Source organism: Cucurbita maxima, unplaced genomic scaffold (assembly GCF_002738345.1).
Source record: "Cucurbita maxima cultivar Rimu unplaced genomic scaffold, Cmax_1.0 Cma_Scf00013, whole genome shotgun sequence".
Taxonomy (NCBI): Eukaryota; Viridiplantae; Streptophyta; class Magnoliopsida; order Cucurbitales; family Cucurbitaceae; genus Cucurbita; species Cucurbita maxima.
In genome coordinates, this window is record NW_019272029.1 from 2,304,772 (window position 1) to 2,322,148 (window position 17,377).

The 17,377-nt window shown below is 34.6% G+C and overlaps 2 protein-coding genes across 2 annotated transcripts; both read right to left on the reverse strand.

Moving 5' to 3' along the window:
• Positions 1 to 1,703: 1,703 nt before the first annotated feature.
• On the reverse strand, positions 1,704 to 4,535 carry LOC111488378 (probable glycosyltransferase STELLO2). The gene is made up of 3 exons (XM_023136089.1): positions 2,732 to 4,535; positions 2,344 to 2,470; positions 1,704 to 2,266 (listed from the first exon to the last, which is right to left on the reverse strand). The coding sequence occupies exons 1-3, from the start codon at positions 4,417 to 4,419 to the stop codon at positions 1,793 to 1,795; spliced, it is 2,289 nt and encodes a 762-aa protein (XP_022991857.1). The 5' UTR covers positions 4,420 to 4,535; the 3' UTR covers positions 1,704 to 1,792.
• A 591-nt stretch (positions 4,536 to 5,126) lies between these two features.
• LOC111488388 (polyamine oxidase 1-like) lies at positions 5,127 to 10,961 on the reverse strand. The gene is made up of 10 exons (XM_023136112.1): positions 10,827 to 10,961; positions 10,443 to 10,695; positions 10,053 to 10,178; positions 9,873 to 9,934; positions 9,626 to 9,780; positions 8,137 to 8,280; positions 7,297 to 7,446; positions 6,296 to 6,550; positions 5,805 to 5,886; positions 5,127 to 5,699 (listed from the first exon to the last, which is right to left on the reverse strand). The coding sequence occupies exons 1-10, from the start codon at positions 10,876 to 10,878 to the stop codon at positions 5,488 to 5,490; spliced, it is 1,491 nt and encodes a 496-aa protein (XP_022991880.1). The 5' UTR covers positions 10,879 to 10,961; the 3' UTR covers positions 5,127 to 5,487.
• Between the last annotated feature and the right edge of the window lie 6,416 nt (positions 10,962 to 17,377).

Below are 17,377 nucleotides of genomic sequence, written 5' to 3' on the forward strand. Positions count from 1 at the left end.
AAAGTTGAGGGTAATTTAGTAATTTAACCTACTTTAATTCTGGATTGCGACTCGACGATTTCTCCGGTGAATTATTTTCCGTTTTTTTTTTTTTTCCAATGGTAAGCACTGATCTGAGCTGAGCCTTCCATGGTTGAACTTCAATCACACCACGGAAGCATGCTGAATTTCAGTTCATCGCTGGTTTTGTTTCTCGTCGTACTTGAAATCGCTCTTTCGGAACGAGAAACGATTCAAGCAATGATCCTGATCCATCGTTTGGATTCGAAAACTTTATCTCCTTCGATTCAGGGAGCTGCGACAAAGGCGTTCTCTGGCGGTTGCTTCCCACTCATGTAGATAGCTTCGAGTTTCGGATTGTTTCCAGGGTACTATTGGATGGAATCTTGATTTTGTTACAGTTTAAATCTGTTCTATCAGTTTTTTATATCTCGATTGCATTTTTAGACGAAGTTGATTGGCTTAGGTTTGAGAATATGAAATGTGCCAGTTAACCTACCCTGATTATGTAATGCATCTTCGTGCTTTTCATTATAATTTTCAAGAATTCTCCAATGTTTTTGAATCTGACTTCATCAACCTAATCATGTCTTCTGATTCTCTATTTATCACCAGGACGTTTCTCGAATGTAATTACAAGTCCTCAAGATATTGGTGTGGTGCTCTTGTTTCCTGGGACAAGACTTGGTTGACTTAACACGGCAAGTGCGAGGGAAGCTGGCAAATGAAGAAGAAACTGCTTTTCGTTTGAAGAATGTGGAAGCTCTAAATCTTCATAGCAAGAGATCTATTCAATTAATAAGAGACATCAACAGACTACTTGCTTCTAATCCAAATTTTCTGCTTGTAACATGGCTTGAAGTGCAAAGAAGTTGGCCACAAAGCCATCTGAGATGAAGCAGGTAGGCAGTGCCCCTTTCTAATTGCATGATACATAAAGCATTGCTACTCTTTTTCTTATTAGATTGACTTATTACGTAATTGTTTGACCTATTTACCTATCAAGGAGCTTGAGGAAAAAAAAATGAGAGCTTCCATTTGGAAGCCTGGAGAAGGGAATGGATCCTGTTCTCAAACAAATGGCACGCTGCTTCAGTGTTTTACCCGGTATAAGCGGGAGGAAATGCAGCTGCTATTTCTAGAACCTTGTACTGGATGAGTAACGGTTCCACTGCGTAGCTCTAAAAGACGCGTAATGGGGAGCCCAAAAGGAAAAGCCTTAAAACCTTGAGGGGAAGCCCGTAAGGAAAGCCTAAAGAAGACAATATCTGTTAGCTATGAGCTTCGACCGTTACAAATGGTATCAGATTCAGACACCGAGCAATGTGCCAGCAAGGACGCTGGGCCTCAAAGGGAGGTGGATTGTGAGATCCCACATAGATTGTGAAAACCTCTCCCACGCATTTTAAAGACCTTGAGGGAAAGTCGAAAGAGCCCCGGCCCGGGCAGTTGATTCTGTTTTACAATAAGGCCCCTAGTGTACTCTAATCTTATGACTCTACTTCCAATAATTTGTCATATTATCATTAGTTCGTGTCAAAGATAAAAAAAAAATTCTCAGAAGTCTTGAATCTTCTTAGCTCTCGAGTATTACACATCATTTAAGCAACTATGCAAATTGAAAGCAAATCAATATACAGTTCACATTGATATTTCCTCTGAACTTCGTCTACAAAAAAAAAATTAAATGTAGAGGAAAAATATAAGCCAAAAAAAGAAAAAACTTGAGGAAAAGACATGGCTCCAAGTTACACATACATTTGTACACTCACATTTTGAGTACATCCAACTCTTACACCAGCTCCTTCAGTAGCGGGTCACCTGCAGCCATGAGTCTCATAAGCTCAGCAAATTCCACTTCATTGGAAACTCTCCATGGATGAACAGCAGGAACTTCAGCAGCATACAAGTTTGTATCATTACTTATCAGTTGCTCAGCTGGTGTCTTCTTATATACCATTCTGCCGAACACGTCGTCGAAATTTAGGGGCAGATCCATTGCCATGAAGAACATTGGCACAGCTACTCTGTAATCAATCTTGTAGTTGCCAACAAGAGCAACAAGATCCTTGAAGTCTCCCACAAACTGCCGAGGTACGTAAAACACTTCACAGTTACAAATCACGAGATCTCGCCCAGTCGGGTTACTTTCCTTATAGTTGACTTGAAAATCAACAGGCATTGTGTTCACAATCTTCTTCACCCAGTCTGCTTGTTTACCAAACCAGACAGAGTCATCACTGACTCTGGACCAAGACTGAGGGACCTGTGAGAAACAGGAATATTCATACATTTTTCAACTGATCTACGGAGCAAGAGAGATACAACTGAGACCTGCATTACCTTGTAAGTGATCCAAAGTTTATCTTTATCTGCTTGCAGTAAATTCCAATAGTTGAGAATGGTATTATCTTGCAGGAACAGGAAACCTTCTGCATTAGGAAATCTTTCAAAGACCGTGGGCAGGTACCTATAAAAGGCAATTATTTTGTTGAATTTATCATTTATGACCTGTTCTAAATAAATATTTAGTCATTTTCATTTTAATCAAGAACGGAACATTAATTCAAAGTTCAAATTAAGTTAATCAAAGACAATATTGACCAACTCATCAACAAAGTAAAATGATAAAATAACAATTTTCCCCTAAAAATATAGACTACAAGTTGAAAAGATGCCAAGAAGAAAATACTGGAAAAGTAATTATATTGAAGGATAAGAAGTTATTTACTTGTATATGAACTCCAAAGAAGCTTCCTCTACTCCCAAATCTGCCCTGCCATTCTCTGCCACAACCACCACAGTTTTGAAAATCCTTCCATAAAGCAATCTCCATTTCATGGCAGTTCTATCCACAACACCTCCATTTTCAACGAACAAAATCATCACCACATTGCCAAACTTCTTCCTCCACCTAACCAACTTCCCTATCTCGAAGTTCACAGTCTCAGATTCCTCCACCCCAAGATGAAAACCAGGCAGTTTTTGAGGAACAAAACTCCTCCCAGTATCACCACCACCATTGCTTCTTCTTCTTCTCTGTTTGTTCATTTCAAATCCCTTCAGTCTTGGTTGGATGTACCCAACAGAAACCAAATCTTGAAGCCAAGCCACACTCAGTTTCACATCATTATCCTTCCAAAACCCTTCCTCTGCCATTGAATGGCTCAATTCCAAAGCCTTCTCAAAGAATGTGGCCTTGTTTGATCTCCATGAGGTCAAGAACTTTATCAATCTGCCCACATTCACATGGAGATCTTTCTCTTCTGAAAATGGGTATCCTTCAATGTCATCATGTCTAAACATTGTTGGTGGATAAACCACTACAAAACCTCCTAGTTCCCATAAAAGCCTCTGTGCCCAATAACCCCTCAGGATATCAGAAGCCATTGTACTAACTGAAGCAGGAAGCATTAGAGCCCATAATGCTGAGGTATGAAACAAAGTATTGAAAGAATTCAATGGTACCATCACGCCATGAGGCAGGGCGACTTTCGGGGCATGCTCATCGAATCTTATGTTCAATGCCTCCGAACGTGTCTTTCGAGTGAAGTAAAACACTGAATCCACATCTGGTAGTCCATTGGATATGCCCTGTTGAATGAACTGTAATCCTCCAAATACTTGGCTGTAGTGTTCTTCATACACAACATCTCCTACATTCTCCAATGGCAACCCTCTAGGCCAAACTGACCGCTGTCCAAAATGAATATACGGATTCACAACGGTTTTATTCGGGTTCTCAAAATCAAACTGCAAGATTCTCTCCTGCAATGTATCCACATTGGACAATTTCAAATCAAAATGCTTCCCGAGATCCCCATCAATCACTTCGCACCGATCATCTGCATCGAATATCATTTTCGCTCCATGTTGGATAGCGAAAAGGTACCCAACAGTCTTTCTAGCATAAGAATCATAAGGAAGAAAATCCACAACTCTAAATCCTAAGCTAGATTGCTGCTCTAGAGACAGAAATATAACTCCCTTGAGACTCCAATCCGATGGAGTTCTAGAATTTCCAACAGCTAGTACCTGCCATCCTCTAGTTTTAGCAAGCTTTCGAAGTGAATCCGAAGGATAACTCGAAACAGAGACAACAATCCATCGATCAGAGCTAAACGAGGCATAGCTCGAAGACTTGTCGACAATGGGGTGAACAGAATCAAAGTTGATTTTGGGCAAATGAAAGAGTTCAGGGGGTTTGGGGCGAGAGTTGAAGCAAAGAAATGCAGCAGAATCACGAGCTCCTTGGAGAAAGAAGAAGGAGGCGATTGTGAGGGTTAGAAAGAAAATGGTAGCGATTTTGAAGAGATTGAGAGAGACCCAGTTGGAGAAATCAAAAGGATTGGATTCAGGGAAGGTATTGGCGAGTGGGATTTGGTGGGGTTTTGGGTTTTGCCGATCCTGGACCAACATAGTGTACCAAAACAGTTCCTTCAAGCTACGCAAATTGTGTTTTGAACTGGGAGAGAGCTTTGGATAATCATAGAAAGCTAAAATGGAGAAGAAACAGAAACACTAAGAGTAATCTCTCTCTCTCTCTCTCTCTCTCTCTCTCTCTCTCTCTCTCTCTCTAGTCTCAGTGCTCCAGCCGACAATACCCTACTGAGGAAGCTGACAAATTTGGATCATCCGTTTTTCTTTAATTAGTTTAGAACAGATATGGGAGGGGCCTTCTGAAAGGCAACTACCATTACAAAAATAAAAAATATAGTGAAGTGATGAAGGATATGAAGGATCTGAGGGCCATATGGAAATAAATGAACAGCCCCCACCGACAGAGAGAGAAACTCTCATACCCTTTTTGACTCATCATATTTCCTCTCCTTTCCTCCACACACTTAACAATCTTCTTCAACTTGGTAGCAGTACTCACAACTTGACCATCATTACGGGAAACTATCTATCTAATAATCTTAATGAGCATTAGATTAGGAGGACATTTATCATCTTAATGATTAGTTAAATTAGAAATTCATCTTGGAAATTGTACTTTATAGTCCATAGAATATCTTGACGGACCCAAGCTGGCATCTATATTTTATTCGGTTGGTCCACTGACTCTGTAAATCTAACATAGTATGAGTAAGACTATTGTGAAGTTCAAGAACAAAATTTGTAAATTAGAGTCAAAAGTGAGAGATCAACTTCTTTCTTGCACTAAAAGATCAGTAACAATACAACTAGAAAATCCAATATTTTCCCCCCACAATTCTTCAATTTCCTCTAGAACTTTTTCATCAACAAAATAATTTCTAGAACTAAAACCCCAGCCAGACTACAAGTAAACCCTTCAACAATTAGACAAGTGGGCACACCTTGATTTCTATGAAGATCATCATCTCATAACTTTTATTTTCTGGATGGTATCGGATCTCGAATCAAGTTTGGATTCAAATTCATCTTCTTGTCATATTTGTCACCCACCGTGTTTTTTTCGTCATACGAATAAGATCTATGTTCCTCAATATGTCGTCCATGTAGTCATAAAATTGCTTCCTGGATACCGAGCTTGCCGTTAAGGTACAATTGTGTTGGAAGATCACATTTGTGAAGGCCTGAGACAGTCTCTGCTTGTGTCAAAGTCAATGATCCTGTTAGAGCTAGTAAGGGCTCTAACAAGAATGATTGGCCCTCGCTTTTTCTCTCCTTATCTTTCCTCATTTCTTCTAACAAGGCATTGCTGGTGTCTATGCCTGTTCCATGGGTTAATACAGAAGTGTATCTCGTCAGAAAAACATGTATTAGAAGTATGTAAAGTATCCAATAAAACCAAATTAATTAGAAGGCGTTTCACAAACCTGCAAGATATCCACCATGTACATAGCCGTTAAATCTTTCGCTCGTGTGTTCTCCAGTGAAGAAGATACGTCCAATGGGTTCCTGAAAACAACACGCCCGAAGTAAATTGGTTAAAATGAAATATCTGGCATCTAAATAGTCTTAAAACTCTAAAGAATTATCATCAAGTGTTTCCATAATTACTTAAATCTTGCTGATGCAAGAGATTAACACTTGGTGCATTTTGACCCTCTAACAAAGTGAAACTAACAAAAAGGAAATCAAAACCATCTTCTGAACGCACTACATTAGCTTGTGTCTGTGCTTTGTCGTGTCACATTTCAATCCATTCCATCTAATGGTCTTTTAACGAAATATGTTAGTTCCGTGCTTAAGACAGTTCAGTGGTGTAATTGGCCGCGTTGACAGGCTTCTACAAAATGTTTCTACTTCGATCAATCATGCAATCACTTACGAATCAAAAATTGCCGAGAGAGAGAAAGCAGTGAACCTTAATGTTTTGAACAATTTGGCAATCGGAGATGATGGGGTAGTTACTGTAGCTACCCCGTTGGAATCTGTTACTCCACCAGCGAGGAACAAGTATGTCAATAGCATCAGGGATGTCGGGTCCGAACATATCCCTAAGCACTTCCATGGATTCTCTCAACGTCTCTTCATCGGATTGAGCTTCAACTCGTTTTGATTCTCCATTCGTAATTGTCACCACCAGAATATTGGACCCAGGATAGGCATTCTCCATGTTCTGATGTCATCATAATAGTCAGTTAGTAGTATGATCATTAATCCCTAGCAGGCACAAAAGGAAGATCAAGTATCAAATGCCATGACTCTATCAGATGGAAGTCACGGAGATATTCACAATACGTCCCCGCCAATCAAGCAAAACACTCTCCTTAAATTATTATGGCTCCATCATTCAAGATATAATGTTCGTGGAGCAGATATTGACAGATGTGATAGCTGACAAAAGTATCAACAAAACCATAAAAGAGAGTGCCAAAGGTTTATCTACGAAAAACTTAAAGAACTGTATTGTATTGAGTAAATTTGTGATGTGATAAGTGTATTTTAAAATTTTTAATTCAGATACAACATGTAACTAGAGGGTCGAAGGCGATGACATCCGTATTCTGGAAACCAATACAAGGATTAAGAATTAATTAAACATGAGAGTTGATAGGTTGCATGTGACCCATGTGCCCCTAATTATGAAAGTATTTCCTACCGTATAATAAGTTAATAATGATAAGACTAAACTAATATAAAAAAAATTGATGCATAGCACATAGGTCATACGGCTACTACTTTGTTCAACCTAAGACCTGGCTGGCTATCCCTGTGGACTTTATATTGGCAAGCATGCAATTCTTCTAAGCTAAGAAGGCTTTGTTTATTCACTTAATATTTTCTGGATGAGTAGTGATGATGAGATGAGTGTTAGCTGGCAACAACAACGAAAAAATTAACCAAAAAAAAATGTTAACGTACCTGCCAAAACGTGTAATAGCCCCTTCTTTCATGGGCGTAAATAAAGAATTCTTTTCCGGGTCCGCACGGCCAGAACTTGTATGGAAACTTGAGGAAAATCTTTGTATACACCATCACGTCACATTTCTCTATGGCCTCTGTTTTCCACCTCTGTTTCATTATATTTAAAACCTTACTGTTTAGTTAATAATACTAACCCCTGGCAGCGATATAGAAATAAAAGATTACAACAAGGAGTATCAGTACACAGAAACAGAGGGCAGTGTGGAAATACCATATCATACCATACCAACCAGCAATCAATGGTTCAGTAAATAGAAACACAAGTGGGTAAGTAAAATAGACTCGTGGGTTTGAATCTTAGAGACACACACGGAGGATATGAACCACAAAATGCAAAACTGGGAGATGTTGTTGCATGGGAGTTGCACATAGACACATTGGGAATTCGATTCTTACGTCATGAGTCAGTAGGAGACCTTGCCATCCATAAATTCTGACTCTGCCCACTAAATGAAAAATTAAATAATGGAGCAGGCCCTTTAGAGATGTATATCAAGAGAAGTCAAGTCAGAGCGAAAATCCCACCACCACCTCACAGGACGTCAGAGCCCAAGAGATATTTATTGTGTTATGAATAATACTGAAAGGTCAAGATTCTGCCCACCCATCTTAGGTCTCTCAATAGAGGCTCACAGATCAAGAGGCAACAGATACGACACGTCGTCATAAATTGTAGGGGGCATTCTTGGTGTTGGTGGGGGCAAAAGTAAAAAATAGAGAGAGAGAACAGTAGAATAGTAACAAACAATATGGAATAAATAAAAGAAGAAAACGTACGGGTAACGATGGAGTGAAAGAAATGAGGTCGCTTTGGAGTACACCAATGCTAACAGATAAAACCACATAATTTGCTTCATAGATGCATCCATCCTCCGTTGTTACAGTAACCCCGGTTCTCGAGTGTTGTATTTCCCGAACGACCTGCAAAAAATGATGCATAAAATTCGTCATGGAGAAGAACAGAAACAGATGGACACAGCAGTCAACTCCACCTAGAAGAACCCGAACCAAATTTTTTTTTTTTTTTTTATTGGGGAAAGATGATGGGGTATCTTTGCCGAGTTAATGATTCTATCACAACTAATTGATGGCTGCTATCTAAAAACCACAGTGATTACTAGCAGTTAAGCGGGACGATGAAAACAGGGGAAGCATCCCTCATTTGCTGCAATTCGCATCAGATTCGTTGGGCAATAAAGGAGCCAAAACAACAGCCCCATTAAATGGAGATATTGACAAGACTCCCCACTATCATATTTTTATTTGAGTTGATTTGACATCTCACCCCATGGGCTATTGTTTATGGTCATAAAAACCACTGTGCGCCCAAATGCAAATTGGTATTCAGTGACCCTACTAATTTAATAATGGTAAAAAGGGCCTTCAAAACGTTTGCATATTGTAATCACAATTCTGTCAAGTATGATACAAGCAAGGACATTGCTGGCAAGTCAAAGTTTCGCTATTCAAGTAGGGGGAAAGCTATCAAAGCTTACTGCTCATGGTTTGGCGTAGGGGTCAATCAAAAATTCAAAAGCCCCAACCAACAGAAGTAGACAACGTATTGGTTTCACAGTTGAAGAACAATTTAGCGTCAATTTCGTTGTAAAAAAAACCCCATAAAATAGAACTACTACTACTGAAATCATCCGTCTAACAGGTCTATTCAGCGATGGCCTTTCAAAAGATATCCACAAGAAATCATCTGGCAATAGGCTATGAAAGTGATATCGCGATCATATGACACAGACGGATGCCACTAATTTCAACCAATATCTTAAAAAATATATTTTGGCAGCCAAGATTAATATATTGTGGAAGCTCGCAAATCCCAAGACCGATTTTTCTCAATAGCCAGGACCCAGGTATCCAATGCAGATCATAAAGTTCATTCAGCCGCTAAAAGAATTAAAGATTATCAAGTTGACCACCACCTAGGCTAATACACAGCAGCTTCTAACATAAACTGGCAAATGGCAACAGTATTAATATAATATGTATGGAAATTGCTTTCAGAAACGTCATTATCTGCAAACTCCCAAAAGTGGGTCAATCATCAATCTCAACGACAATAAGAACAGCACATGCAAACAAAAGAGATACCCGGGATTTTTATCCTATACTTTTTCTGTTTCTTTTACTGTATTTTTATCAAAGCCCATATCCGTCCTTTTGTTTCATCATATGATTGGGTAATCAAAACCAGAACAGACAAATTTTTCATTTAAAAAACATATAATTAGCTAAAAGTCAATTTTTTGCTCACCTTGTTGAGTTTAAGACGACTGTCCGAGACTTTTCCCTCTGAGGTAAAAAGAAAATCCTCAGCCATTTTGTAGAGCAAATATTCATACCCTCTTTCATCTGCAACCAAAAATTCCCTTTCTCCAAAGTCCAAGTACGTCGATATAGGCTCAACCTCTGCACAAAACCACCCAGCAGTTCCCAGTTCAATATTCTCATACAGATTATTAGAATAAGAAAAAGAGAATAAGATCGGATAGCAAAATGACCTGCCATCTCGAAATCGTGGAGTATAAAGTCGATGGCGAGTTCCATAGGCGTCTTTGGAGTACTGAAAACAAAAGAAAGAAGAGATAACATAAACAAATATGTTTGTTGAGTGTTGATGCCATACTTTTTCTTCTTTTTGAGATGCTCATCAAACCAGCGAGACTTTTTAAAAAAGTTACCAAGGCGGCTCCGATACAATGGAGACATCGTCAGCATCTGTCCCTTGGTTCCTCAGATTCTGAATCGCTGTGTCCACCGCCTTCTTGTACGAGTCGGCCGCAACACCACTCGGAAAGATTTTACCACTGTAAACTCATTGATTCAAAAACCTAGTCTCACTTCAAATTGAACGAGAAAAGGAGAGCGAAACACAGAATGGAAGAAAAAATTGACAGGTGCACGTTTAAAATCCATCTCTCAATCATCATTACATTGTTCAATACTACTCAATAATGCGTCAAAGAGAGAAAAAAAAATCAGAGCAAAAATGGCGGCGGATTAAAAGAAATCCGAAACACAGAGACTGGGGGAAACACAAAATAGCAACAATCAGGATCGGGAATTCGAACCTTCGATGATCGTAGATATTGTAGCGAGCATTGCTGTAATCAGAGAAGCAAGTACGTAGACTGGATTTGAGAGCAAGTTCCCAAACCGGATTCGGCTCTTTTCCACCTACTCCAACAATCCAACCCGCTCCAAGTTCCACCGATACGCCTCCAAAATTTTCCTTACAGACTCTTCCTCCGATACGGTCGGAAGCCTCCAAAATCACCACGTCGTCTATTCCATTGTCCACCAGCACCTTCGCCGCCGACAAACCTCCCGATCAAAAATCAACCGAATCAGAGAAAGAAAGAAAAAAAAAGAACAAGAAATAGAAACTCAGAAACAGAATGAATCAATAGACGAAGCCAAAGCATTTAAAAAAAGACAAAAGGAGACTGACTCACCGGAAACACCGGCGCCGATGACGATGACGGAGGAACGAGAAGGGGAATCCATAAACGAAAAAAGGGAGAAACCGAAAGAAGAGAGAGAGAGAGAAAATAACTTTGTTGGATTATGGTAACGATAATTGAAGAAATAGCGGGAGTCGGTTTATATAGTTTTTCTTTTTTTCTGGACTCACCTCTTTGGGTGGAGATTCCCAATCTTGTACTCCATTCCTAAAATTAAGAGAGAGAAGTGAACAGATGAGAGAGAATTTCACATTCAAATTTCCAACTTCATCCTTCCACCCACTCAGTAAAAAATAATTAAAAATAAAAATAACAAAATTAGAGTAAAAATTAAATATAAATAATTCACAAAAATATATACGATCCTAGTCTAAATTAGAAATAACAAAAATAATTATTTAATGGTTGATCAATATAAAATATTTTTTTAAAATTGATCTATTATTTATTTGAATAAATTCAAATAAAAATATATAATTTTATTTCAATTAATTGTTTGACCAAAATTGAAATTCCTAATAACAATTTCATACAAATTTGAAACGTGTTTTTTATTTTTAAATTGACATCAAAGCTGAGGGTATTTAAGTTATTTCAATTGATCTATTTAGCACTATATATATATATATATATGTATGTATATGTATATGTATGTATATATGTATTTATTTAAGAAAATTATTTTAACCAAATTATATTTGGTTAAAAATTCACAATTATTTTAAATAAATAGAGAAAATAAAGGACAACAAAGAGACGAAACACATTATTATCTATTTAATTATCACATTTTCCCTCATTTATATTAATTCTTGCATTTAAGAAAATCTAATATTTGTAAAAAAATTACGCATTAAATTCTAATAAGGATTAAATTAAAAAAAAATAGAATTTTAATCAATATAATCGAACATTTTAGGGATAAATTTAATAATTCTCCAACTACAACAATATAATTTAAAAAAAAAAACAATAAATTAATAAAATGGAATATTCAAAATTGAAAACGGAATCCTTTAAATTACAGAAATCAAATTTAACAAAAATAGAAAGAAATGTTAAAGAGTACAATACCAAAAACAGAATTAAAATTAAAATTAAAATTAAAATAGTGAGCGACATTATTCCAATTATTTATGTTTGAGGGGCAATATCGGAATTCGACCGAGTCAAAGACCCTATAATTTATAAACATATTTTAATTATGTAGTGTATAAGACAAGTTTTTTATTTTTATTATTTTTTTAGTTTCAATAAATGAAGAAAAATGATGGCTGTACTTGTACTATTGTACCCTTCATTCTTCCCTTCCCATACCTATTATTTCCAATATATATATATATATATATATATATATATATATTATTTTAATTATTAAACAAATATTTCTTGAATAATTATTAGTCATACGAATTGTTTCTTATGATTAAAATTTAAAAACTAGACAAAATAAAATTTTCACGTTTTAATTTTGCGATTTTTTTTTTCAAATTTATAATTAAAAAATTAGTCGAGAAGGAGGAGGGTATTTTGGTAAAATGGGAATGGGGTAACGGTGTGGTCAACGTCAGAACGTGAAAGACATTGAATGGGAGTGGGACCCAGAGGATCAAACAGGAGAAGAAGGAAAAAAAAAAAAAAAATGGGACCGCACTGCACCGCACGTGTCGAGGTTGATACGACACGTGTAAGCGAAAATCCAAAAGGGTGTTGTTGTAATTGAAGCTGTCTGTCACGGTGGTAATTTTGACAGCTGGGTAACCGGCGGCCGGAAACAAACAAGCAAGGTCCACGCTACCCCTGCTGTTCCTGCTTCCAAACAGTCTGTCCCGCTAACCTTCCCTTCTGTTTTCCCATCTCACCTTTTGTTTTTTTCCCATAATATATTTTAATCTATTTAACTTTTATTATTTATTATTTATTATTTATTATTATTTTATATTTTAATATTAAAATTAACATTTTTTTTTTATAAATATAGAAAGAAAAAAAAAAAAAAAAAAAAACTTGGAGGGATATGAAAAAGTTAAATTCATATCTTATCTAATAAAGTTATTATGTGACATATGACAAATTTGGCATCAAATTTGATAATAAACATATTTATTAGTCGAGTTAATTTAATCAATTAAAAAATAGGGTTATAATTTAACCCTACTCTAATTTTGATGTTTATAACTGATGTTAACCATGCATTATGACTTGTGAATGTTTAATTATAACCGTCCAATACCATTACTGTCATTTTTAGACTTTTCTTTTCGAGATTTCTTTAATGTTTTAAAATGTGTCTACTAGGCACCATGAAATATTTTGTTTCTCTCTCCAACCGAAGTGAGATTTCACAATTCACTCTTTTGAGGCCCACAGTCCTCACTAGCACACCACTCAACGTCTGACTCTAATACCATTGGTAACAGTCTAAGTCCACCGCTAGTGAAAACTATTACTCTTTGAAAACTGTCCTCGTTTAGGCCACCTCATATTTCAAAATTATCTTTCTTCCCTTAAATTTTGTATTTTAAATTCTATTAGGCTGATTAATAATTTTATATTTATTGATTACTGTACCGCTATTTTATATTTTAAATATATATATATATATATATATATTATAGGCAATTTTCTTAACATATAAACTATATTATAAAATATAGATCGATGAATAAAACCGTACACATTGGCAGCAGTGGATGAATCAAAGATAATATTTAATAATTAAGTAAATTAAAGAACAATGGAAATTGGAAGTCAACCCTTGTAGTGGATGAATCGTGGGTCATTGTACTCGTTTTCTGATTTATTATTATTTTTATACTATATTGTTTATATTGATTCTTTAGTTTCCTTTATTCAAAATACATGTTTATGATGTTCATTATAATTTTAAATCATATGTTATATTGTCATGTATAAATGACTCATAATTATTTTATTTTAATTTGAGTTTAATTATATTTTTTAAAAATTACAAATTTGGTTGAATTAATTGTAATTTAGTCTGTTTGACTAATATAAAAATTAAAAATCAATATTTAATTTTTATAATTGAGGTTAAGTAATATGTTTGTTATCGTGAATGTTATTCCTTAATATAAATATTTTTTTAAAATAAAAACTTATAAATTAAACTAACACGAGAAATTTCTAAATTAAGTTACAATAAATTTATGTCACGTTTAATGTTTTGCTTTCATTTTTTTTTTTTTTTTTGTACTAATTGAATTAATTTATTTTATATTGTTTTCGCTTCATTTATTATTATTATTAATTCAACTATTATAATTTATGTTATATTTTGTTTATGATCGAAGGTTAAAAAAGATTTGATTAATAAATAATAATTTAATTTCAATTTCTAATAATTTGAATACCAATTAATAGTCTAGATTATAGATTAGAAAATAAAAAGTATATATTAAAAAAATTAAAAAAAAGGAATCAAATGAAGTACTAAAAGAAGAAAAAGGAAAATAGAAAGACACGTGATACATACAGAAATCGTGTCAATGTATATAAAAAGGGTGACGTGGCAAATTTGCTGTTGCGTGGTATCCACGTTGACAAATTTGTCATAATTTATATAAAAAAAAAAATAATCATTCTAATTTTAGGTTTGCTTTAATTATTTATTTTTATTTTTTTAGTTACATATAAAATAAAATTTTGAAACAAATATATAAAATAAAAGATTTTTTTTATTAAAATTATGAGATTTAAATTAAATTATTAAAATTTACAAAAAGAAGTTTAAATCTTTATTTTTAATTAAAATCACAAGATAATAACAATATATCCAACTACATTAACGATATCAAAAGTTAAAATTTCAAATCAATTATTGCAATTAAATTTTAAAACTTTAACACAAGGATTCTAAATTAGAAATTCGAGTAATATATGATATATCGATTTCATTCGGCAGCAGAATAAAATTTAGAGAGATTTATTTATTTATTTTAATAATTATAGGGATAAAAATGAATATTTTAATAGAAATTGGTGTGGGGATTGATGGTCAATTTGAGGGGAGGTTAATAATTGTAAAAGTGGGGCTGAAATGACCAAGGATAAAGCAAAGCTTATAATTAAAGAAAGTGAAGGGCCTAAAGAAAATTATGTTTCCTTGGCATAGTAGGGAGCAAATCTTGTGGATAGTGATGTAGCTTTCAAAACATTTTATCCAAATTGTCTTTCATTAATATTATTAATAATAAGAGTACCTAACAAATATTTCATAAATAGCACCATTTTTAATTAAAATTTAAACTTATACCCTTAAATAAATTAATTTTCATATAGTTTCGACTAAGAAATTCAAAACCAATAAAAAAAACGTCTGCAAACCATAAATTGGGCACAAAATGGGGTAAAAATTCAACCTTATCAAGAAGAGAGCAACTTTTTATATATATATTGCTTCACTTAGCAATGAAGTTTGAGAAAATGTGCATTACAAAGAGGGCATAGAGTAAGAATAGGAGCATTAATGGAATTGGTCTCCTCCCCCACCTCCCCCACTCAACTTAGGGTTTTGAGCAATATGCATGAAACCAAAATAAGTCATAAATGGAGGACCAAAAAAAAAAAAAACTTAAAAGTATAAGTAAACTCGAGTTTGATTTTCGTATAATATTTGAGTTATTATGTTCTAGAATTGAATTACATCATATTCTAATCGGTAGAAAAAGATCTAAAATTTTAATAGTGATATTAAACTATCTTGAAAGTTTGATTTGACATTGAGTATACATTATTTCTTAGGTATAGGTTTTAAGATCTTATATTCAATGATGCACGGGATGACAATTAAACGTATTGTCCTTAAATTTAGGAGTCCAAGTCCAAATTTTCTCGTTGTCACACCATTGGTTAATGTTCAAACCATCCAATGAGGAAAAAAAAAAAGCACCAAAATAGTTGAGTTGTGACCTGTGAAAGATGAGACTACATGAATATTTGCTTCTTTATTACCAAATGGCACTACACATATAGGGCTCCTTTTGGACCCAATTTCTCCATTCAACCTTCAAAGCTTGTAAAGCTCCCAATATTTTCTCTCCAAAAGAGGAGCTTATAATTATCCCATGGAAGGTAAGCAAGGCTAGTGGAGCACTTTGATTTATGTGTCCTTTCTTTGACTTTCTTCCTCCAATATTAGCCCATAGCTAGAGCAGTTGTAAGTTTATTAAAAAAAAAAAAAAAGCAATTTATTTCCATTAATAATAAAAATTCTTTCAAATAGGAAAGAGATCTCAAATCTTAGGAAAGGAATGAGAAGAGAGAATTCCCCTTTTCTGCTCCTAAAGTACTCGCAAGAGCTAATAGCAAAAGTAAAGCGAGTAGTCAATTATTGTCATCTTAATTGAATAGCTAATAGCATATAACAAATCTCAAGAGTAAACTCATATCAATTTCAGTTAAAATTAAGCTCTCATTTGATTTACTTTTAAAATACATTCACACCAATAAACCTAGATTTATGGTAAAAGAATAGAATGATGCTTTGAAATAAATTACATATGATAAATAAAAAAGTTTCCTTCTGAAAACCAAAGATGATGTTAAATTTGAAAGAATTTGATGATGTACAAATTAAAGGAACCAAAGAAAGGAAATGGGAAAAGAAGAATCTAAATTGATAAATGGGAAATTGGGTCCCATGAAATAGCTAGCTAGGATTGCTAGGAATTATTCTATTTCTTATACACTTGTCTCATTCCCATTGGTCAGGCTGCTGCAACTCATGAAATCAACTTTTTGAAAAATCTGTGTGAATGTTAGAAGACGAAAGGAATCCAATTCTATTATCCAATCATTCATTACCAAGAAACCCAAAATTTCATCATTTTTTTAAACAAAGTATTTGTGTTTGTTCTTGTGAATTTGTTCAAAGCTGAAAAAGATCGGACATCAATTGCTCTACATTCTTGAATGATTCGCCACTGACTAAATTAAACGTTCACGAATTATTTGACTCGTTGGCACACTAAAGTTGTCCAAGTGATCAAACTCCTCAAAGGATTTAAAGACCTTTTAATCACAAACGTAAATGAGAATATAAGATTTTAAGCCTCATAATTGTTCAACTATACTCACTTTGACCTCTTCTTAATAAATAATTACCGACTTGAGAGATTTTTGTATTAAAAAATAATTTGATTAGAGGGCTTTATTAGTATAATAACAATTTGTTTAAGTGGTTGGTAGTGGATGAACGATGTGCCGCAGAAAAGGAATGAGAGAATATATGGATTTGTGGGTTTTGTCAAATCCATCTTTGGAATATAAACAAATTCCATAAACTGTCACTCTTAGACAAAGGAATATTATTATGTCCATCCAAACAAGTCCTTAGCATTGACCCATAATCCAAAATTATTGGGGGTTGAAAAACATTGGTCTTATAAACCCATATATTCCTTAAAAAAATGATGTCTTTTTCCGATGCATTGTTCTTCGTCTTGAAAACAGATTGATGGGTTAGTTTTTCTTTATCCAACTTCTTAAGCCATTGTTTTCTCTGTGATTGCTCCACTACC

What these genes read in the sequence shown, in the direction of transcription:
- LOC111488378 (XM_023136089.1), bottom strand. Translation starts at nt 4,419, where the DNA reads ATGTTGGTCCAGGATCGGCAAAACCCAAAACCCCACCAAATCCCACTC. An exon ending in TCTTTGGAGTTCATATACAA is followed by an intron (nt 2,471 to 2,731) that starts GTAAATAACTTC and finishes TGCCTTTTATAG; the next exon opens with GTACCTGCCCACGGTCTTTG. An exon ending in AACTTTGGATCACTTACAAG is followed by an intron (nt 2,267 to 2,343) that starts GTAATGCAGGTC and finishes TGTTTCTCACAG; the next exon opens with GTCCCTCAGTCTTGGTCCAG.
- LOC111488388 (XM_023136112.1), bottom strand. Translation starts at nt 10,878, where the DNA reads ATGGATTCCCCTTCTCGTTCCTCCGTCATCGTCATCGGCGCCGGTGTT. An exon ending in CCACGATTTCGAGATGGCAG is followed by an intron (nt 9,781 to 9,872) that starts GTCATTTTGCTA and finishes GGTTTTGTGCAG; the next exon opens with AGGTTGAGCCTATATCGACG. An exon ending in ACATGGTGGATATCTTGCAG is followed by an intron (nt 5,700 to 5,804) that starts GTTTGTGAAACG and finishes CCCATGGAACAG; the next exon opens with GCATAGACACCAGCAATGCC.